The sequence below is a fragment of the Argiope bruennichi genome, chromosome 3 (assembly GCF_947563725.1).
Source record: "Argiope bruennichi chromosome 3, qqArgBrue1.1, whole genome shotgun sequence".
Classification (NCBI taxonomy): Eukaryota; Metazoa; Arthropoda; class Arachnida; order Araneae; family Araneidae; genus Argiope; species Argiope bruennichi.
Genome location: NC_079153.1, coordinates 17,203,694 through 17,227,135, shown reverse-complemented (window position 1 = coordinate 17,227,135; position 23,442 = coordinate 17,203,694). Strand labels below are relative to the sequence as shown.

The 23,442-nt window shown below is 26.6% G+C and overlaps 1 protein-coding gene across 2 annotated transcripts in view; it reads left to right on the top strand.

The window, feature by feature from the left end:
- Nucleotides 1-1,905: 1,905 nt before the first annotated feature.
- The window catches only part of LOC129962728 (activating transcription factor 7-interacting protein 1-like), a 38,047-nt gene continuing 16,510 nt past the window's right edge, over nucleotides 1,906-23,442 (top strand). The window contains exons 1-8 of one of the 2 annotated variants that reach the window (XM_056076681.1): nucleotides 1,906-4,364; nucleotides 6,928-7,256; nucleotides 10,134-10,280; nucleotides 10,408-10,467; nucleotides 11,908-11,949; nucleotides 16,177-16,281; nucleotides 19,734-19,784; nucleotides 22,420-22,458. In XM_056076681.1, the coding sequence (XP_055932656.1) occupies nucleotides 2,225-4,364; nucleotides 6,928-7,256; nucleotides 10,134-10,280; nucleotides 10,408-10,467; nucleotides 11,908-11,949; nucleotides 16,177-16,281; nucleotides 19,734-19,784; nucleotides 22,420-22,458 (2,913 nt within the window). In that variant the 5' untranslated portion in view covers nucleotides 1,906-2,224. The remainder of the gene's footprint in view (nucleotides 4,365-6,927; nucleotides 7,257-10,133; nucleotides 10,281-10,407; nucleotides 10,468-11,907; nucleotides 11,950-16,176; nucleotides 16,282-19,733; nucleotides 19,785-22,419; nucleotides 22,459-23,442) is intronic. The other variant, XM_056076682.1, reaches the window with a different exon arrangement.

Here is a 23,442-nt window from a genome sequence, read left to right as displayed (position 1 = left end):
GTTCATTTATTTTCTAAATTTCTGAGGTCTTGTAACTTTTTTTTTTTTTATTCGGCTTGTAAACTACTCAGATATTAAACAGATACCTTCCTTTTTAACTTTTAATCATGGAAAGAAATCGTGGAATTAAATACATTTCGCGTCATATCACCATTTTTAACGGAAAAGAAATCTAAGACTCTCTGAGCATGTTCCCGCAAACCGCAATTTTTTTTCGAGGATTGCTTTTTTTAATTATGATTTTTTGAAGTTTGCGCGAATTTATGGAGCAGCCCTGTATTTTATAAAGCAATGACAATGGTTTGAGCTTTACAGAACCACAGTGTAATCTATTAATGGAAATTAGACAAAAAAAATTTTTGCTGAAATTTAGGAAAAATTTACACAACTCTTAAATTAGTATCATTAAACAATTTTTTTGAATGATGTAAAAATACTAATTGTTAGACAGCCAGTATCTACCTCATTGGTGAAGGTGGAAATATGTAAGGTAGGCTATAATGCCTTTTTTGATAAATTATCATTTGTATATTCGCATAATATTAAGTTGATAAAACTACATGGAATTTATTATGCTATTTAATATATTTGAACTGCAAGAAACTTCATATATGAATTTGAAATAAAAAATTTTAGGCTACTTATGAATAAAGCGGTTTTTTTTAATTTACAGTCTTTTTAAGATTGTTTTTTTGCATCTCTGCTAACTTCTATTCTGGGGGGGGGGTTCCACTGTTTATTATTTCAGACGCAGAGGATTTCTTCAACTGGATCATAGAATATAATTTGAATTTGATCAACACTACTATTCCTATTTCTCCCTCACCTCTTTCTCATCTTTTTTGAATCTAAGCGTTGCAAATCCAGATATATTTTCATAATATATCACTTTTACAGAGTATTCGCCGCTCATGAAGTGCATTCTTGATCAACTTGCGAATGAAATATTCTTCAACAAGAAGAAAAGAAATTCCTATATTAAGGGAAAAAAAGCACTTTAAATTCAATTAATCTTTTTTTTTTTTTTTTTTTTTTGCTAAAATACCAAATTTCAGAATAAGATTTTAATTATTATGATTCTTTTGAATGCTTTTGTGAATCAAAGTTAAATGTGCATACTTCAAATTATAAAATTTATTTACAACATAAAAGCATAAAAAAGTTGTTCACTCAACTAAGCAAATTGATATCCAAGTGTCAAAACAATATTGGAATAATTCTTGAGAAAATATAACTTTTCAGGAGATATTAAGTTTACATTTCTTGCCTTCTTCCGGAAAAAAAGAACCACAAAACATTCCACTTTACTATCAAAAGAATTCCTTAATTCTTTTTAATTCCATAGAAAACATAAACATGAATTGCAGAACAAATCTTAAGGAATTATATGAATTTAATTATTATATATCATCGCTAATCTCCTTTGCGAACATTCCACATTCTCACTTTAGAATACCGCTCATTTGGCATGGAGAATACTAAATCGGGTTAAATTGCACATCAATTAGCATTAGTGAATCATTCCAGAAGAATAAATGATGCCAATGCCAAAAAAGAGGTACAATAATCAAATTCCAAAATATAATATAAGAAATATATAAAAATAAAATTTCAAACTGTAATAGGAATAAAGAACTTACTACTACATTTTACTTCAGTCTGAAATGAATTCTAGTATGACATTATTAATGCTATTTGTACATCTATAAACTGTTATGGCATAGTATCTTTTTCTCTCTCAGATATATGTTATTCAGAACTTATCTTTATATTTTTGAGTAAATATGTACTATTTTTCTATGAAAATATTTATCTCTAATTTTTGCTGTTGTTTACAACTTTTTTTTTCAACTCCACTTCGGTCTGGAGGCACTATCAGTTTGTATTTGGTATTGGCAACTTCGCTGAAGAAAGTGGATTGTGATTATAAAGATGATGGCGGGGCCAGTGCTGGATTGAATGTAAATAATAACTTAACTACTGGTTCCTTGGTTTGAAGTCATCTAAGAACCTTTTGAAAACCAATAAAAACGAAGAATGTTTAATTATGACAGAATATGATTCCCATGAAATAATGAGCGACGTTGTTTAAGAGAAACAATTCCAGAAAAATTCAGGTGAGATTTCATTATGCACAGTAACAAATCAAATAAATGAGGATTTAACTGTCGGGGAAGTTAATTCTGACTGTGAATCTGCTCCTGAAGCGATACTGCAATCAGCTATGTCTAATGAATTAAGCAATATTAAAGAAGAAAGTTTGATTGTGAATGGATCGTGCACAAACAAAACGGGTAAGTGCGAGGTAGTTTCTGACTCTGGAGGGCTTATTATGGATCAGACAATTGCTTTAGATAATGCCAATAAAAATAAAGAAATTACTGATTGTGTCGAAGAGTTGACAGATAAAATTTCGGAAGAAATGGAACAGGATTCTAACTCAGGTGTCGATATCGAAAAATGTTCAGAGAGTATATCCAATGTAAGAGTATCTGCAACCGACTCCAATTTCGAGAATAAATCTGATACCGTAAAGGAAATTATTCTTGTGCGAAGTGATAAAGTTGTAGGTTGTACAAATGATGAATCAAATAATGCGTCTGAAGTATGTTTAAATATTAAATTAAATGATCCAATTTCAATAACTGAATTGGGTCCTCCAAGTTCAGAAGTTTTTGATGAATCTCTTTCAGAAGAAGAAGTTTATGTTGAAATTGATGATGAGGAAAGTGATCTCAATGGAGAAAAGTCGGGAGAAAGTCAAGAGGGAAAGGATATCAATTCTCACAGCATGTCTGAAAATGTATCTGGTAGCTTTGAAGCAAATGACTTGCTCAATGAAAATAACAGAAATGAGAAGGATGTTTCAATGAATAAGGATCAAAATAATTCTGATGAAGTTATCTCAGAAAGTGAAGTTTATGAAATTAAGGGCCTGAGTGGAAAAGAAATTAATTTAGAGATCTCGAAGGAAAAGCAAGATGAATCTCTCATAGTGGAAAATTCTGAAATAGTTTGTTCTTTTGAAGTTAAAAATCCACAATCTGAATCAAAAGTGGAGGGATGCAGGAAGGAAAATAAGCAAGTACAAAGTGAAAAGAACAAAAATTTATCAGAAAATGACATTGCAGCATCAGAAATTGCAAATATGGATGTTATAATTGATGAAAATTCATTAGAGAGTAAAAGTTTGCAATCAGATTCCAAATCTGAGGTATTTAGTAGTAAAAATAAAAGTAAAGAGAAAAAAAATTTACCTGAAAATGACAATGTGGTGGCAGAAATTACAGATATGAAATCATTAGATTCTGATATTGCAGTTGAGAAAAATTCTTCACAGAACCATAGTCCTTCTTCTGATGGAGATGATTTTAATCTTGATGATGATGTAATAGAAGAGTTTGCTAACGAAGAAAATAAGATTATGAAACTTTCTAATGATGGAATAGAGGAGTTACCTAATGAAGAAAATAAGATTATGAAACTTTCTGATGATGAATTGGATGATTTAGTTGAGGAATTTGTTGAGGCTGAATGTTCCAGTCTATCTGCTGAGAACAAAGAATCGAAATCTAAGGATCTTTCATCAGAAAGTGATGATGAAATGGAACTATTAATTGAGGACTTTAAAGCTGTTGATTCTGATAATGATTGTTTTATTGTTCAAGATAGTAACAATGTAGTTGTTATTAATGATGATAATGAAAGTGTACAACCAAAAAAGAAATCTATTTCAAATAAATTGCAATCTGAAACTGATATAAATTCAAATAATTTAAGTGATAAGATGGTAAAAAATGATGCAGTTTCATGTTCACAAGACCTTATTAAAAAGTCCGAAACAAGTGCGAAAGTTTCTGAAAATGAAAACATTGCGGAAAAGGAGAATGAAATTGAAGTTCTGAATGATGAAGCAAATATAGAAAAGCTTAAAAATGTCAAAATTGGATTCTTTAAATCTGAAATTTTTGATAATGAAGTAGAAGAAAATAAGCAAAATAATAGTAATAAACTTGATAAAAATGACATTGAAGGTATGACGGAAAAAAATATTGTAACAGCATCACCCTTGTTCGAAGGCTTGCGTGGGAAAGTAGGTCTTGAATGTAGGACTGATGGAATGTATTTGAAAAAAGATAATAAGAATATAAATTTGCAAAGTGCAAATACAAATGATGAAAAAGGGAACATTTCGAATAATGCAGATATATCAAATAAGGTATCAAATGGTTATGATATACTTTCTAAGGACCAGCCTGTAATAATTAGTGCTAAGTCAAATTCTCTTGAAGAAGAGCAGTGCATGGATGATATCCTAAAGAAAGTCTGTGCATCAAGTGATAATAATTCTACAAATAATGAAGGTAATTATTTTCCACTTTTGTTATTTTCTATTCTTTTTTCTCTCTCTCAATTATTTTCAACTCTTGAAATGATTTCAAATTATACGACATATTGTAACATTTTGCTTTGCATGCATAAATATGATAAACATTTATTAAAATAAATAACAATAATAAAACAAGGGGAGGTGGGATAGAGTGACTTTGAATTTCATTTTAAAGTTGTAGCAACATTAGTTCCAGTTTGTTTGAAATCCTTTAGTTATCATAATTTTCAAAAGTCTGTGTATATGAGAAGCATTTGCACCATTATTTGTATTTCTATAAATAAATATCTATTTGTACATGTTAAAAATAAAATTTTGCATTTGTAATCAAAATCTTTTTATTCATGAATATTGTTTATTTTATGAGGAATAACATTTTTGTAGTAAAGGTATTTACTTATTTCTGTTCTGCTGAGTTAAATTTAATTCTTCTACATTCACACTATGGTGTCATACTTTTTTTTTTTTACAAGCCATGCCAATTGGGGAACAGTGTTACAGAATGAATTATTAAATTATGAGCAAAATCCATCCAGATGAATTCTGTTTGTACTGCTGTTTGAATATAAGTTAATACAAAAATGAAGAGAACTTGATGAATAAATTCAATATACAGATTTACATCTATAGTGTTGACAACTATCAAATTTTGAATAATTTCAAACAAGGGATTGATTGTCTACTATTTACTGCATGTCAGGTTAATGGAATGTCATGGTACACACACGCACGCATGCATAATTTGTAATTTTTTTTTTTTTTTTTTTAAATTTGTAATTTTGAGTTGTCACTGATTATAATAAAGAAAGCTTTATATATTCAGTCTGAGAATATGAATTACCAAATAAATGCACTTCTACATATTACTGATATGTAAAGATGAATTGCCTATAATTAAATTAATTTTAATTCGAAATATGGTGAATTTTTAAATTGGTCTTGTAATTTGTTATGACATGATACAAATTTTTAAAACCACATTTTTGTTGGTTTTGAAACTAGATTTGGTATTAAATGCTTTTTTTTAAGAATACCTGGTTCTCACACTCTTTGAAGCTTGGTTCTTGAGATATGGAGAAATTTCATGTAAGTTCAATCCTTAACCTCACCCGACTCTAAAAGGCAGACTACTACTTTGGATTTTATTAACCAAATTAGCTAACACAGTGAATCTGATTGAGATCTGAAATATTTAAAATTTGTGCTATTATATAGTTATAATTTCTGCACTATTAAATTTTAGTTATTAATTATAAATGCATACTTTTTTTAAACATTTGAATTTGTTTTACAAGAGAGGGCACAAATTGAAAAATTGAGTTTGGGATTAGATTTGGCTTAATGCTAGTATATCTTTAGGATGTTCATTCTTTTAAACATTAAAGTGCAATAGCCAATTAATTTCAAGAAAGTAATATAAATAACGTATAAAATATAATTCATGAATAAGTATAAAATATAAAAATAAAAGTATATATTACATAAATAATAAATACCAAATATATAAATGATATGAAATATATTAAGTAAAATATTGTATAAATAGTATGTGTAAAATACATAGATAAAATAAAATATATAAATAGTAAATATAAAATATATAAATAATAAGTTTTGATAATTTTTCAGTGTTTAATCAGCATGGCCATTAAGGTATTCTCTTCATGATTGGAAAGTCAGAGTTTGATCTTATATGCATTTTCTCCTAATTTTTTTCAGAAATATTTACATCATTTTAGCAATTTATAAATAATTTCATAAAGTTTTTCATTTTTCTTTAATTTTTAATAGAAAAATAATCATAAATGCATCTGTAATGATTACAAATAATTTAAATTATTATTATCATCTTAAAATAATTAAAAATATTTTGGTTTTAATAAGTGACATATTATTTGTTTTAATTCAAGGAAACTATTTATATTGAAAATTAAAGAAAGCAGCTGTTAATTTATTAGGTATGTAAGCAAGAATTCTTGACTTTGATAATCCAAAAGAAATAGTAGAAAGCAGGTGTTAAGTTTTCTAATGCATAGAAAGATGGTCCAACATTTTAATGGCTGTTCAAATTTGAACAAAGTCTAAAAAAGAAAAGCATTTTTCACATTTATTTTAATGATGATACTATAACTTTTAAATCTTTCAACATGACCAGAAATTGCTAACATAACATTTTTTCCTGCAAAGTAAACACCCTTCCCTTGTTCAACCTTGTGATGTTTATTTTTATTAGCAGGTAAAATATAAAGTGTTTACAGAATTTCTATTTAATCAAATGAGATTGAGAAATAAATTCTCCTAAAGATTGCATTAAAATACAGTCAAATGATAGGGCATGCTTGATATTCGGTTTTTAATTCTTGATATCTCTCTTGGTTTTACATACATTATTGAATTGGTACATGTGTTTTGTTCATTTGTATTTTGTAACATGCACTTTAGTCAAAAGTGAGGTTTGTACTAAAGTAAAAAGAGGAAAAAATCTTATTGTTGTTTATTATTTTGGAAGCTTCTAGTACAGTTTTGTTTTGTTTCAGAATGTAAAAGCACTGCTATTAAAAAGAAGAGTGAATTGGTGAACAATTCCATTTTATTAGAAGAAAATCAGATAATTTCTCAAAATGGTGATATAAAATCCCTAGGTTCTTTATGTAATGATACTCTGGAAGAGTCGAAGAAAAGGAAGCTAGAGTCCTTGGACAACAAATCAGATGAATCTGTAAAGAAAATAAAAACCCAGAATAAGGCTGAAAGTAATGTTGTTACTGCTGAGTCTTCTTCATCACAAATTGATGCTTCTGTTAGAAAAAAAATATTAGACCACTTTAATGAAGCATTTCGTACAAAAGTTCAATTAAAAAAGAGTGTAAGTATTTCATCAGCTGCTGAAATATTCATTGAATTTATTTTAAAATTTATGAATTATTTTTAATTGAATAGAAGTTTTTCCTTTATGTTTTTTTGTTTACTCTAACATAAGGTTTTTATTGGCATATTTAATAACATTTTCTTAATTTCCTCATACACACACAATAAGTCTTAGTTTACAACATGTTTTGCTGGTCTAAAGAAATGTTACAAGTGTATTGATCTCTAATGTTTTTTAAAAACTAATTTGGTATATCAATGTAATAAATCAATTTTCTTGTAATTGAATTCTTTTAAAGGCTTGTAAAGCAATAATTTCTTTAAAAGTAATTGGACATTCCATTGTTATGTGCATTTCAAATGTGGTATCAAATAGAATTAATTGCCTTAGATAATTTCAAATTTTGCTATTAAAAATTTGTAATTAAAAAGATGAATAGGTTTTTACATTGGTATTTTCATACAATAATTTAGTAGCAAATGGTATATTCCAAAATTTCATTCTGAAGGCAGTTTTCATCTCCACTGGTAATACAGATGAATATATGCATTTGTATGTGTTGACATATTACAGGTCAGACTGTTTGACTTATAGGTATTAAATTTGGAACATATATATCCGTTGGAGGGTGAAAATATGTACCATGAAAACATTAAAAAACAATTAGAATTTTATTTAATTTAAATATTAAGCAAAATGTTGAAGTTTTTCTATAGCAATTTCAAAAAATATTATTGCTTGAAAACAGCTTTTATATCTTTTCAAAAAGAAAAGAAAAATCTTTTTAAATGTTATCAATTAAATAGTTATGCAAATTTTTCCTGAACTTCTGGCAAATCCTTAAAAAAGGTCCCCCCCCCCCAATTTCCAAAAATAGATTACATTATTGTCTTGAAGTTCAAACCATTTTCATTTATTCATCAAATATCTAATAGTATGATTTTCTTCCATTGTTGAAAGTTATAAAAGAAGCTTTTTGTTTGATATCTTGTGTAATTTACTAGTCTAAAAAAAAAAAAAAAAAAAAAAGGCAAAGTTACTATGAAATTTAGGTGATAGATGAATTGCACATTTATATGCCATAAAATTTAGGAGATAGATGAATAATACCTTCAAATTTAGGAGATAGATGAATAATACCTTCAAATTTAGGGGATGACATAAATAATATTATGAAATTTAGACGATAGATGAATCACATATTTATATTTTTAACAATCCTATGATGTCATAGGACTGGTCCCCATTAGTATCTTTTCTAATGGAGACAAGTTACATGACATCATAGCACTATTATATCCACTTCATCTGTCATCTAAATTTAACAGTATTGTAACCACTTTTTTATTCATCCTGTAAACTACATAGAATTTTAAACAGAATCCTTCTTAAACTTTCAACATTGGAAGAAAATCGCACATTAAAATGAATTAGGTTTCATGCTTAACAATGAAAATGTTGTTATGAGATATACTTAAAGCTAATCAAATCTAGACTTAAGAATTTTACAGTAACTAAATAGGATAACAGAATAAATACTTTCATGTATTTTAAAACAGTATGAAAATCATTTTGTGTAGTAATCATTTTCAGAAGTTATCGCAACTTTCCTATCAAAATCTAGCTTATTTTTTAATTTATTAAAATAAAAAAAAATAAAAAAACTGCGAGATACACATTCTCATCTCCAAATTATATCTGAGTCAAATTTGGTAGGTCTAAGCAAACTGTCTGTATTGTAGATTAAACGCTGACAAATACACACAGATGCCCACACATTCATCTTTATGATAAATAGAAATCAGTCATTGAATCTAAAGAAAAAAAGATTCTGTGTATTATCTTTGCAGTTTGCATGAGGGAAGCCAAGTTTAAATATTATGAAGACGACTTGTAATTAGAAGGTAGATTAGCCAGTTATCTTTTTAATGATACCATGATATCATTGGACTTGTTTCTATTAAGAAGGTGTGTTTATACAATAAAAAGAACAGTAAAAAGCTCCTTTAATAATTCCTTTAATATCCATTATAATCTGATGTTTAAAATTATTTGGCTTTAAAGGCACAGTTTATTTGACATAAAAAAGACTGAAGATTAATGTATAAAAATTGAAATGATAATGAAAAATATGAATCTGGCCTGAAGACTATAAAAGGTCAATTTTGGATAAGGATTGAAACAGGGATTTTTTTCTGCCAGGTTTCTGAGTATCATCTGAAATTTAATCCTTTGTGACTCAAAAAATTCAAAGAAATTGAAGTTTCATAAAAACAAGAAAAATATACATAAAAATGAAGGAAACACAAAAGGAAGAAAAAAAACAAAATCACATGAAGCGAATCCATATAAGCAAAATCTAATTCAAACATTTAAAATTAAGGATTGCATGATAATTCAGATTCCATACACACGCATACAAAAAAAAAAAAAAAAAAAAAAAAATCCTGTTTCGAAATTTTGTCAGGTGACATTTGATATCATCAAGATGGATTAATTTCTTCATTTATATTCTCAGGCTTTTTCTACTGGGAATAAACTGTGTCATTTATTTTTTGTTTTTTCAATGTTGCAGTATTTACATGTTCTAATTGCAGTGTTTTTACTAAAAAAAGTTTTCTTTGCATTATTTTAAGAATTTTTGTTTTTTTTAAATTTTTGCTTTGCTTATTTTTAAATTTTCTTATGCTTAAAAGAATCATGAACATAAAAAGATTTAATTGATATAAAACTAAATCAGTAACCTTTTCAGACCTGAAAAACCAACTTTCATTTCGTTTTTGTAATAGCCTGGTATTTCAAAACTAAACCTGTTATATTAGTTTTAAGAAGTTTCAGTTTTCTTTTTTATTCTTACATGATATATTTTACTAGTGGCTGGAAAAAATGTCTAAAAGACTTTGCAGAGAAACATTATTGGAAGAGTACAAAGAAGAAATAGCCAAACAGAAGAATCTAATTAAAGATTTAGAAGATAAACTTCAGACTGTAAAAGATGATTTGAAATATTCTAAAGCTCAGGTAAACAAATGTTGATAATATAAACTTCATTTATACTTTTTCTCCCCCCCTCTCTCTATATATATATATATAAATGTCTGATATAAAAAAAATAAATGCCTGTATAAAAATATTATAATTTTTTTAGGTGACAACTTTTACGGCTTTACAGAAAGTGATATTTAAAAAACATCAGTTTGCTGTCCAGGTACGTAATTATACTGGTAGTTAGTAAAAAGCATTTTCTTAGATTATTTTAATTTACTAAAGAGGTTTAAAAAAAATCTTTTAGGTACTTGTTTGATCATTTATTTTGAATTAATAAATAAAAACATTTTATATTTTCTGTTATTAGACTCATAATTAATTATTCTCAATCTTTTATAATAATAATTGAGCCATAGTTTGTTTTTGCTAACCTCAAAATAAACTTTCAAAAGTTATTGTACTTGAGTGATTGTATTATTAATGAAATCATGATGCTTCATAGTTGGTATGACTTTTTTTTGACTTATATAAAAAGAATAGCATTTTTTTAAAATTATTTTTTGCAAAGTTTTTTATTTGTTTGAATATAAGTATCTACCAAAAATGATCAAAATATATAGCAGTCAATTTTAATATCTCATTTAAAAATTGCAAAAAAAAAAAGAAAAAAAAAAAGGGGAATTATTTTTTATATTTTAGATTTTCAAGCTTATGAATAAATCATATTTCCATTCTTTACATAAATAAGGATTGAAGTGATTCATTCATCAAGATATTAGTTATAACTCAAATATAATTTGCTATCTTTCAGGTTTAATATATCTTTTCTAATGAGTATGATTCATACAAAACTTAATTTTTAATTATATTTTATCACAATATACTTGAGTTTAGAATAGAATTTTAAGCATCTGCTGCAAATATATTTGATGTTTAGTTTAATCAATGGATATCACTGAGAATTGCTGCTTATGCCTGAAAACTATTTAGATTAAAAAAAAGTAAGATTTATAAGTGGCTCAGATTATTAGGGATGATAGGTTTTTGTGTTTTTAATCTATTTTTGAATTGTTATATTTTTATACCAAATCTATTGAATATAAGCCAACAAATTACCAAAATCTTCATCATTGAATATGACTGATATAAGATTTGGTAATCTATTAGATATCGCCATTTTGTTACAGCAAATTTGATTGAGTTGAATCATAATCACATAATTACTGATTGGAATTTTAGTGATTACTTAATGTGGCAGCAAACTTGATTAAGTTACAGATTATCAGATATTTTTATTAAAAATACTTTTATAGAAAAATGATGGGCATATATGTTTTTTTGTTTTTTTTCATTAATTTGTTTTTTTCCTGTAAATATGGCTCTACGCATTAAGCATGCATATTTTCCCCAGATATTTGATTCTCAAGTTTTGCTAAATTAGCTTAATTTTTTTTCTTTTAGATTTTTGTCAGAATCTTTTTGAGAACTATTTTAAGTAAATTTTCTTGTATTAAACCCATTTATTTTTAAAAAATAAAAGTTGCTTATTTATTTATATTTTAATTCTCTGCATTGATGTATTTAATTTTTGTTTTATGTGTGAAATGCAAGTTATTTTATCAATATGATTATCTAATAAGAGACTTATTTTCTTTATAAGACTGCTGTGAGGACTGTTGCGGTTAATGTCAAAATATTTAGGGTAAAGATTTTTATTTCAAAATATTCTAATATTTGTGTTTCTGTTTGGAAATTCATAGTTTTCCTCATTCACTTAAAAAAAAAAAAAAAAAAAAAAAAAGATTATTTATGGCTATTCTGGGCACTTTATAAAACTAACTAAAAAGTTTTCTGGCTTGTCTTCCTTTTTATTTGCTTTATGGCATGACTTTTAATATTCTTGTGCATCCTTAACTGTGCATGTTTCATTTGCTTTTATATTTGGTGAAAGTTCTTTCCTTTTAGATCTTGTAAAATTATTTTCTGTATTTTTATTAAATGCTGTTATGTTTATATATATATTTTAAAATCAATGTCATATACTATAATGTGCAAAATAATTGGGACAAAGTTGATAACATTTTTATTATATTTTTATTTTATTTGTTGGTTTGATGTCTAAACTATGCTATTTATAAATATTTTTCCCTTATGTATTTGAAAAATGGAAGCTGTAAGAAACAGCTGTGCTGCAATTTATGTTTGCAGTTAGATTCTTTTTTATTAACAGAAATAGATTTTTATCTGAGTTGTCTCCTAAAACTTTTTTTATTAAATGCATTAGTCGCAGTAGCCTGGGGGTAAGGTCTTGGCTTTGGAACCATAGCGCTTCATGTTTGAGATTCAATTCCCCTAAAGAACCATTGTGTAAGCTAGTCTGGTGCGTGTTAAATCCATCGGGGTTAAATACCCTTTTGCTGGTGTGGTGTGAAAATTTGGAGGGGGTGCCAACTCAGGTATCGTCCTCATCATCTGACCGCGGTTCAAAATTACGAGGTCTGTTCCAAAATAGCCCTAGTGTTGCTTTAAAATGGGATGTTAATATAACTAAACTAAATTAAACCAAACTAATCAAATGCATACAGTATGTTATCTCGAAAACATTTTGTAGAGAGTATGGTTTGACTTTAAACTGATGATTAAATATCTTTGCTGATAATGTTTATGGACTTCACACAGTTCTTCGATTCAATTAACTTCTGAATATTTCTATGAAACAGAGAAAATGGCATTATTTTAACAGCTATATAGAAAATTTAATATCTTTATAGAAATAAAAAAATAAGGAGTTTTATCTTCTTTAGTGGATATTATATCTTAAATGTGTTTCACCATTGACTATGTCAGTCAAAGATACGTATTTTCATTTTAATCCATTACTTCTACGTTACGATCTTTCTTTCATTAAACAAATTATGCTGCTTTAAAATACATGGCATATTTTATGTGGAATAGAAGTCAGAAGTTTTTTTTCCCCATCAAATAGCATTTTAATTAATTTTGTAATCATATTGAAATGCTGATATTAATTTTTTATGAAGTTATACAATCTTTTGTTTTAAAATTTCTTCGAGTTTGAAATATCTTCAATAGAAACTGAGCTCCCAGTTTCATCTGTTGGGAAGTATAGAGGAGATAGCAAGGGAAGGTTAAACCCTAAAACTTTTCTATTTTGAAGCATAGTATTTTACAATTTATTTATAACTAATTATTTTTCTTGAATCATCTTCAATCTAAAATTTATACTTTTTTTTTACTTTATTTCATTTGATGCATCAAAAGATTTTGTTTTCTTAGTTTCCAGCTAGCAAAAAGAAGTTTTTTTTTTCAGGACCCATAGTCTGTAAATCTTTGAAGGTTATAGTGGAGTTCATTAAATTATTCTTGAGAATCATTACCTTAGAAACTTTATCTCTGAAAGTCATAAATGTTTGATTTTACAAATAATAATCTTTTGTTTGGGGGGGGGAAGGTAATATTTATTTTTAACAACAGAACAATATATTTTTGTAAAAAAATACTTACAGAAAATATAAATTATTTATTTCATGCTCCCTATTATTTTACTTACAGTTGCTCCCTATTGAAGTAAAAGCAATTATTTTATGTTTAAATCGCTTTATAGAACCCTGGTTTAGACATCAACATGGAATGAAACAGTTTAAGTTGCAATTTATCTGTTTGCATTTTTTAAAAAAAATTATTTTTCCTAATTAATTTGCACGTTCTAGTATAAACATGGTTTATGGATCAGTATTATTAATTGTATTTGATGATTTTTTTGCATGTGTTCTGAGTGTGCTATTCATTTACTTTTATTTATCGTTGCTTGACTCATAAAATTAATATTACATAAAATATTAAATGGAAATTATAAAATATAAATCAGTTGATTTTTGCCTTTTTTAACTCCTATAGAATGAATATGAAAGATTTTTTTTTTTTAAATATGCTTTTGTTGTGTAATAGAGAATGCATGTGTGTGTTTTGCTGAAGTTTGAAATAAAATTATAATAATTTGTCAACTGTTTTGTGTTAAATGATATTTAATGAGGTCAAAGCTTTACTTTATATTTGGATGCCTTGATCACTACAATTCAGCTCTGTTAAATGCTTCTGAAATATAACATAATTGAAGAGAAGAATTAAGAAAAGTTACAAAATGCTAGAAATATTTGTCTGAAATTAAAAGTTCTCTTAATTTCAATTTTCCTTTTGAAATGCTTGCCTCCAACCGATCAAAACTTATCTGTGAAATTGATGCTTTCTTGCAAAAATGAATTCATATATATTGCAGTGGAAATTTGTATAATTGATTTCTGTATCTTACTTGTAATCCGAAGTATTAAGTTGAACAGTTTCTTTCTTTCCTAGGAATCCATGTAAAATAGGGCAGTGGCTTTCATTCTGAAATAAATTCTCAGTTTTATAATATTGAAATTTATTATTTAGAATGCATGTTTACTGTTTATATAAATAAAATTGTCTAAAAATACTTATTTTAACTATATCTACGCTTCAGAATTTGGCAAAAACGAGACGGCATTATGGTTAAATTAATTTGTAGCATGTATTGATTAGAATGATAGTTCTCAAAGTACAATGCAATAATTTTCCATATTTTCAACATCTATCTATTAACTGGAAGATTGTGGCTCTGTTGAGGCTATTATTTCCTCCTTTCTTGATCAAATCTTATAGTTTCTTGCTGTGACACAGAATGCAAGATAATTCTAGTTGTGTTCTTCCACAAATTCATCTGTGTTGTCATTATTTACCTCTCATCCAATAATCTTAAATATGACACAATGCCATTGATTTAGTCTTCAAAGGCATTTGCTTAAATATTTTGAAGGCATGCTCAACATGGCTATTTGGCCAAAATTTCTTCCATTCAGAAATAAGAATTCGCTTCAAACAAATCTTCAATGCTGATTGATATCTGAGTTGTGGGCCGTTCCTGCATGTGATATCTCCTTGTCACTTGAGCTGTGAACCATTCTTGCATGTTATATCTCCTTGTCACTTAAGCTGTGGATCATTCCTGCATGTTATATCTACTTGTCACTTGAGTTGTTGGCCATTCCTGCATGTTATATCACTTGTTTAATGAAATGACGCTCAATAAACAAGTCATATTTTTTTAAATTTCGTTTTGCTTTTTATGCAAATCTCTGTTTGTTATTAGTGGGGTTCGTTAAGTGAAGTTTCACTGCATTTTTATTTCGCTTGCATATACTTTGAACAAAATGGTAACTTCATGGCTATTGGGCTGAATAGAATGGTGTTCAACATGATTCTTTAGCCAAAGTGTTTTCCATCCAAAATTAAGGATTCACTTCAAACAAACCTCCAACACTGACTGATATCTGAGTTGCAGGCTATTCCTTCATGTGATATCTCCTTGTCACTTGTTCAACAAAATGAAACTCAATAAATGAGTCATAATTTTATATTTAATTTTGCTTTTTATGAAAATCACCACTTGTTATTAGAGGTGCTCATTAAACGAGAGTTCACTATATTTTTATATTGCTTACGTGAACTTTGAACAGAATGATAACTGAAATAGACTGGTTGTGTTGTTTTTAAGAATGTATCTATTAATTAACGTTATTATCTTACTTAATTCTGTGTTTAAAATATTTTCAACTATAAATTAATTTTATTATTCATTCTAATAGTAAAGAGACTTAATTCAAGGGAGATATTTAGTGCAAAATAATGTGCGACAATAGCAAACAATAATATTAAGCCATTTAATATGGTACAGTTTTTAAAATTCAAAGTATATTGATGAGTGTTAAGTATCAAAAATATGACATATGTTCAAAGCATACAAACGTGAAATATAATTTTTCTATTTCAGTATCTTATTTTCTTAAAACACAAACAGGAATTTATTTATTTTTTCATATTTCTTTATTAGGAATGTGATGAGCCATGCACTCAACCACAACCTATGCCATTTCCTACTGTTACTAAAACTGAAGTATCTTCTAATACTAAAACTGAAGTACCTGCTAATACTACAGTCTGTATTTGTTTTTATTTGTATAAAATTATTGTTTTTTGCCTTTTAAAAACATTTAATGTCAATTCCAAAAATGCTAAAAAAAATTTTTTTTTTGAGAAGTCTACCAAATAAAAGGAGACAGATAAGATCCAAAATTAATTTATAAGTTGCTTTTTTTAAGCAGCTACCATTTCTTGACAGTTTCTTTTTTATATTACAGTTTTTTAAAAAATATCCAGATTAAATTATAAATCAACTAAACATGTTGATAGAAAATTGAATTAGAATTGCTTGGTTTTTATCACAGTTTTAATTATGACCAGCTATGTTTCTCTTTGAATTTTGTATTTAATTAACTCATTTTGAATGAAAACATTTTTATTACTATCCTTTGTATTTTTCTTATACATATAAGTGAGAGGAAACATTTTTTTTTGGTGTCAAATTTGTTTTATAAAATTTTAAAATTAAAATTTAATTAAAAAAAGTTTCAATAGTAGGGAATTATGAATAATGAATAAAGTTGTAATTTTATCCTTCTAAAAAATCAAATTTTAAAAAATGTATGGAATGATTATTTTTCTGACTTCTTCATAGGATTGAAAATTTGGAAGAAATTTTGACATGGACTTCAATAGACTTTTTTTAATAAAATTATTTATTTATTAAATAATAAAGAAGAAATTTACAGCCCCATTTATACATATATTATCATGGTAAAAGCAGACAGGGTCTCCATGATTCTTGAAGATCCTTTGAATTTTATTTTGTTGTATTCGGGGCTCTGGAAGAATACTAGATTTTTCATTAGATCCTTGAAAAGTGAAAAATGAGTGAAATGTGCAATCAATTTTTTTTGTCATACATAAAAAAAAAAAAAAAAAAAAAATTATATTTTAAAAATGTTGCTCTGCAATTTCAGATGGTATTATAGAAATTAGTTTTAAGAAAAAGAGATATTGTTAAATAGAATTGAAACAGTTTTTGAAGTTTGGTGTGAGTTATTTTTCGTACAGCTGTTATAAAGGCGCATTTATGTTTGTCATTGTGCCTATATTCAACATATTCTGAGAGTCTGACTGATCGTAATCTAGATAGTGTAATGTTTGATGAACATTCAACCAATACTTGAAACAAGGCAAATCTACACTTTCTGTTCTACAATGAGAAAAACAAACAAACAAGTAAGGAGATTGAAACTAACTATGTGACTTCAATTTTTATGGGCAATTCTACAACCAGTGATATTTTACGAGACTTTTGCATTCTGTAGATGATTTTGTCTCGATGGATAGGTCATTAGTAAACTGGAAATATTTTTCTTATTAAATGATGATATTCAGGAAGAATTTTCATTTTTTAAAAAGATAAACATGGGTAGTTGTAGCTTGTATGGGATTTTGTATCATGTTTTATTAAAGTGTATTTAAAAGTTTGCCCATGAGAAAAGAATTAGAGAGTTTAAAATTTTTAAAAAATGGAAGATATTTTGGAGAATCAAATGTTTAGAGAATGCAACAACTGTGGAACAAGCATCAAAATTAGAAACAGTTTGATATTATACCAAAAAAAAATAAGCAATTTATGGAACCCAAGTTTAGATACAACAAATATCCTACATATGAAATAAATACTTTTCTTGTCATGGACCAAATTTCCTTCCCCTTCCTTGCCTCATTTAAAAAAAATATTCTTCAATATAGATATGAAAAAAGGGGGTCACATTGGTTATTTGAGAACTGTTAATGTCATGAATTCAGGGAAAATAGCCAGCAGATTTGAAATATGAATGGCAGGATTTAGTATGTTTCTTCTTTCATAAAGTTTGGGATAATTTCCTTCTTGACTATACTTGCCAGAAGTATGAGTACACAGATTATAGGAATCCAAGTGAGTCCTACTATAATAAGATGAACGGCATCCTTTCTGCTCTCATAAATTGCAAGTGTTTACAAAAAAAAAAAAAAAAAAAAATGATTCTGTTTTTATAAAAAAATTGAAAGACTTTTTGAATGATGCAACAATCAATAGAATTCAAAGTATCCAAAAATTGAAATGACAAGTTTCTATCAAAATATTGAAAAAGTAAAAAGTCATTTTAGAAATTGTGGGAAGTATTTAAGATTCTGATGATATATCCTGGACATTGTTGAAAGGGAATTTTTTTTTTAATTAAAAGCATTGAGAGTGGTAAAGGTTAAAGCAAAAATATGTTGTAAAGCATTTGATTTCAGCTGAAAAAAAAATATGCAATGGAGTTGAAAATATTAATGGATATGAAAAAATTTATGTGTGCAGAAAAATGCCCACTCTAAATATGTTTAGAAAAAGGACAAGCAAAGATTACAATTTGAAAATGGTAAAATGCATAATCAAAAGAATTACAAAAGTCTGTGAAATTTGCAACTAGTATTCAATGTGTAGTAATTAACAGTAAATGTGTTTGCATTATGATTCGAAACTCACTTTGAGCTGCTTTTAGCTTATTAATTAAAGAGTATAGCAAGTCTCCTTAATGCTTATACTTTTAGAACTTGCTAGAAAGAAAGTAATCATGCATTTGAAAATTAAGAGTGAAAATATTTTATTTAAATCTATTATTTGTGTTTCTGTAAATTAATTTTAAAGTCCTTGAACTTAAAAAAAAGTCCTTGAACTTTTTTCATCATTAAAAGTGGGAATCCTGGTTGAGAATTAGAGAGACATGAAGATGAAAAGCTTTCCAGATGGGCTGTCAATGAATTTTCAATATGTTGAAAAATTTATTTATAAAAAAATAATCAGAGCAGTATCATGTATATAGTTTGACATAATGATTTCAATTACAAAATTACATTACTCCTGCTAAACATTGATTATTAGTTCTTCTCGAATTAAATATAAATAGATAAATTTGCCTGATGTTTTTTCTTTTGTTTTGTTTTGTGTATATATATAAATATATATATACACACACACAACTTTAATAGAAATTTACGTATCCTCTACGTGTATATAAAAATTTATTCGGCTGTCTGAAATCCAAGATTATTTTTATCCAAACTTTTGTTAAATCTTCTAATTAGAACATTTTAAAAAAGACATTTAAATGCAGAATATTAAGAAAATTAAAAAAAAAATAAAAATTCTCAAGGTAGTGAATAACATGCTAAAAGTTATGAAATTCAATTTTATTAGTGTTTGAATACTATTTATAAAAAAGTATTCTGAATTCACTAGGTAAGTTAAAAAAAAAAATCTTGATTTTGAGTCACAAACTACACATAATTTCAGGTTTGAATGATACTTTTAAAATATGTTTTCATATTCATTTATTTAATTTTTTTATGAATGCCTGCCAAAATTTAGATTTCATTTATTCAACAAATAACAGTTGTATGTTTCATTCACAACTAAAATAATCAGTAAGTAATGAATCTATTCTACTATATGTTAAAGTCTCATACTGATTTCAATAATATGTCTTTCAGGTAACCTCTGTAAGTACTCCAATTTCATCTCCAGCTTCAGTTAAGGCACAGGTACTTGACAGTTTATATTCATGTAATTTCTTTGCTTGTAAATAATTAAATTGGTCTTTCATCAGTGGTATACCAATTTTATAGAATGACTAGCTACCTTTGGTAATCAGCTGGTTCACTGGAAATATCTGTTATATTAATTTTGCTTTAATCGCTTAAACATAATTTCATGACCATGATTCCATTAAATTTTTAAATATTAAGACCAAGTTGTTTTAAATCTTTCATATTTTGCTCATGTAATTTACTAAAAATGATCATTTCCTTAACAGTGTATTACTATTAAAAGCATAAACATGTCTTCTAAATTTTGCTGTATGGTTGCTTCATTTTTTTTTATTCATCTTGGAAACTGCATGAATATTAAATAGAGAACTGCTTCTTTAGTTTTCTGCAATGAAAAGAAAATCATCTATTAAATATTTGCTGAAAAACAACTAGATTCCAGAGCCGCATTTCTTCTGTTTTTGTAAATTTTCTGTTTTTTTTCGGGGGGGGGGGAGGTTCATCTTAATTTATTATAGACAAAAAAATATTTTTAAGAAATTGACAAAAAGTAGAACAAATCATTAAAAATATTTTTTTTTTTTGAATTTTTGAACATAAAAATTCTTTTTATGCTATAATATTTTAGGAAGTAATCATGAATCTCAAAATTCAACTTGCCAGTCTTGCCACAAAATTCAGCTTAATTCTTTGTTAATTAAAATCCTTATGTTTCATCTTACTATTTTGTAGATAAATAACTTATTTAAAATGTTTCAGATATAGAAATTGATTTGCAAATAATTAAATATTTGAAATTTTGTTATAGTTTTAAAATGAATATTTTATGCAAGATAAGTTAATTGATTATGATAAATTAATTCTGAGAATGCAATGTTTTTATATTTTTAAAACAGTATTCTAATATTCATCTTTTTTTTTTTTTTTTTTTTTTTTTTTTTTATAGAATGAGGAAAAATATGTTGATTTATTTATGTTAGTTATTTATAGAAATATCAGAGGAAATAATATTAATTTCATAATTTCTCATTGTTATAACTTCAAGATTTCTCATAAATAGCTAGATGTGCTTTTTTTCCGTTCTTTATGTTTCATTCAAAATTTTGTATTATATATACATACAGTAGACTCCCGATTATCCGCGGGCAGGTTATCCGTGCCTGTCACACTAAGTTTTTTTTTTTGCTTCCAAGCAAAGAAAAAATGTTTCCAAAGCAAGAAGCAAACACAAATGACTGATTTCTTCAAAAAGGTGTAGTTTTACAGTTATGCTTTTGTAATTACATAATACATTACAGTATTAAAACAGTACATATGTGTTAATTTTTCTGTGTATCCTTGACGCTTCTCATAAGTACAAAGCACATTTCTGTTTTCATTAACAAAATGCATTTTAGATTAGTTTTGAGTGATATACTAAAATAGTAAGCATTAGTTAAACATTTCCTGCTGTTTATTTTATGTTTCATTGTACATAAAACGATTTTTCAAAGTTGGAATGACTGTTTTCTCTTTTGCTATACCCGTTTTTAGCTTTTTTCGGATTATCCGCGATTTTTGTTATCCACGGCGGCCGCGCCACCCAATTCCGCGGATAATCGGGAGTGTACTGTATATATATATATATATATATATATATATATATTGTGTGTTTCTAAGAATTCTTTAACATCATTTAAGAAAACATTGGTTTAAAACATAGTTTTAATTTTCTGTATCACTAATTTATGCATAGAATTATTAAACTTAAATAATTAATTGATTGGGAAGGTAACAGTCTTTTAAAATTTTGATTTTACTTATTCCATACAGAAGTATTGTATAAAAGTGCTTTTTTAATGTGGTCACAATTTGTTCCTCAATTGATCTGTAATAGTTTTTTTTAAATTTTAGCTTTCATGATGCATATGTGATTTATTTGGCACAATGCTTCAAGTGTCTTTTCAGGTTTAGGAATTTTAATAATAGCTGTTATCAGAGGCTTTGTATATGCCAGAATTATTTTAATGTGTTTTTTTTTTTTTTTTTTTTTTTTTGCCAAATACGCCATTTTAACATAATTTAAATCTATTTCGACCGAGATTAGTGTTTCATTTTATCAAAACTGAACATTTGCTTGCTCTGCAATGATTTTTTATAAAGCTCCAATTAAAAAAAATGTTCACATTATTTTATCTGAAAATCTGGAAGATAATCAAATGATGCCCATATGTAGTAAGCATGCCGATTGTTAAAAGCAGTTGAAAACAGTTTTTCAGCAATCCACATGCATAAGTTTAAAAGAAAGTTCTCCTCATGTAGGTGTTAAATTTTCATCATTTATCTTGCATGACTCTTAAACCCTTACTTTTGGATACCTTTAATTCAAATACCATGTCTTCAAATGTTTCAAGAAACTAGTTCATGTAATAGTATATGGTAAGCCTATTTAAACAATTGAATTATGAGTATTTTAAGATAAAATATTATAGTAGCATTTAAAAAAAATAATAATAATTTTCATTTTTTATAATTCTTGCTTATTTTTAATAATTAGTGAATAATGAAAAGTGTTTTAAATTAGTGACTAAATGACTTGTGTAGTACTGTCATCTTTTTTATTCATTAGTTAATTTTTTCTTTAATTTAGGTACCACAGCTGAAAACTCCTGCTGCTCCAGTTCTTCAAGTAAAAAATAGTTTTATTTTTTATTAATGGTGTTTTTTGTATGAAGTTTCTAAATGTGTTTAAAAAGTTAGAGGAAGATTATCTAAAATTAAGGAAAAAAAAAAAAAAAAAAAAAAAAAAAACAAGCTTAAAAAGATTTTTTTCAAATTCATAATTATTACTTTTTTTTACATGGTAATTGAATCAGCTAAAGCTTAATAATATGCTAGTGTGTAGTAAGTAAATTTGTTGTTGAAGAATTTATTGAAACCAGATGTGTTACAGATAGCCAGTGTTAGCATTAGTGCTATAGTTAAATTTTTGTCTTTATTAAAAAATGTTTTTTCTTCGTCTTTATTAAAAAATGTTTTTTCTTCATCTTTATTTATTATTTTTGTTCTTTTTATCTTTGGCTACAAACAGGTTCTTCGATCTAATCAATTTTAAAATTCAAGAGTTTTTTGCATTAGTTGTTACTGTTTACTTTATATTAGTAATTTCAAATTAAAGCTATCTATTTTAAGTAATATTAAGTTGAAATTTTTGAACATTATAAATTATTAATTTTGAATGAGACGATGATAAAATTGGTGATTCAAGCACAGACTATGACAGAACAAGTAAGATGTATAAAAAAATCTAGATTTTTGATGATTTAAGATGAAATAATTAATTCCAAAATTGAAAATGAATTTGATTGTTTTCGTGTATAAAGAATTAAAAATAAAATATTCTTCAAAGTAACATTAATCCACACTTCAACAATAGACAATAGGTAAATTGTTGGCAGAACCATAAATCAATGCAGTTGTCAACTTTCACTTCTTAACTATTGGTTTAGGTTTCTAATTACATTATTAAAACAATTTGAAATGGAGTTTAATTTCAAGTGGAAAAGAATACATAAAGAGACTTGTAACTCGAACATCAGAGAATATATATATATATATATATAATCATATGTTGTCACAGATTTTTTATTTATTTATTCATTTATAGAATGGA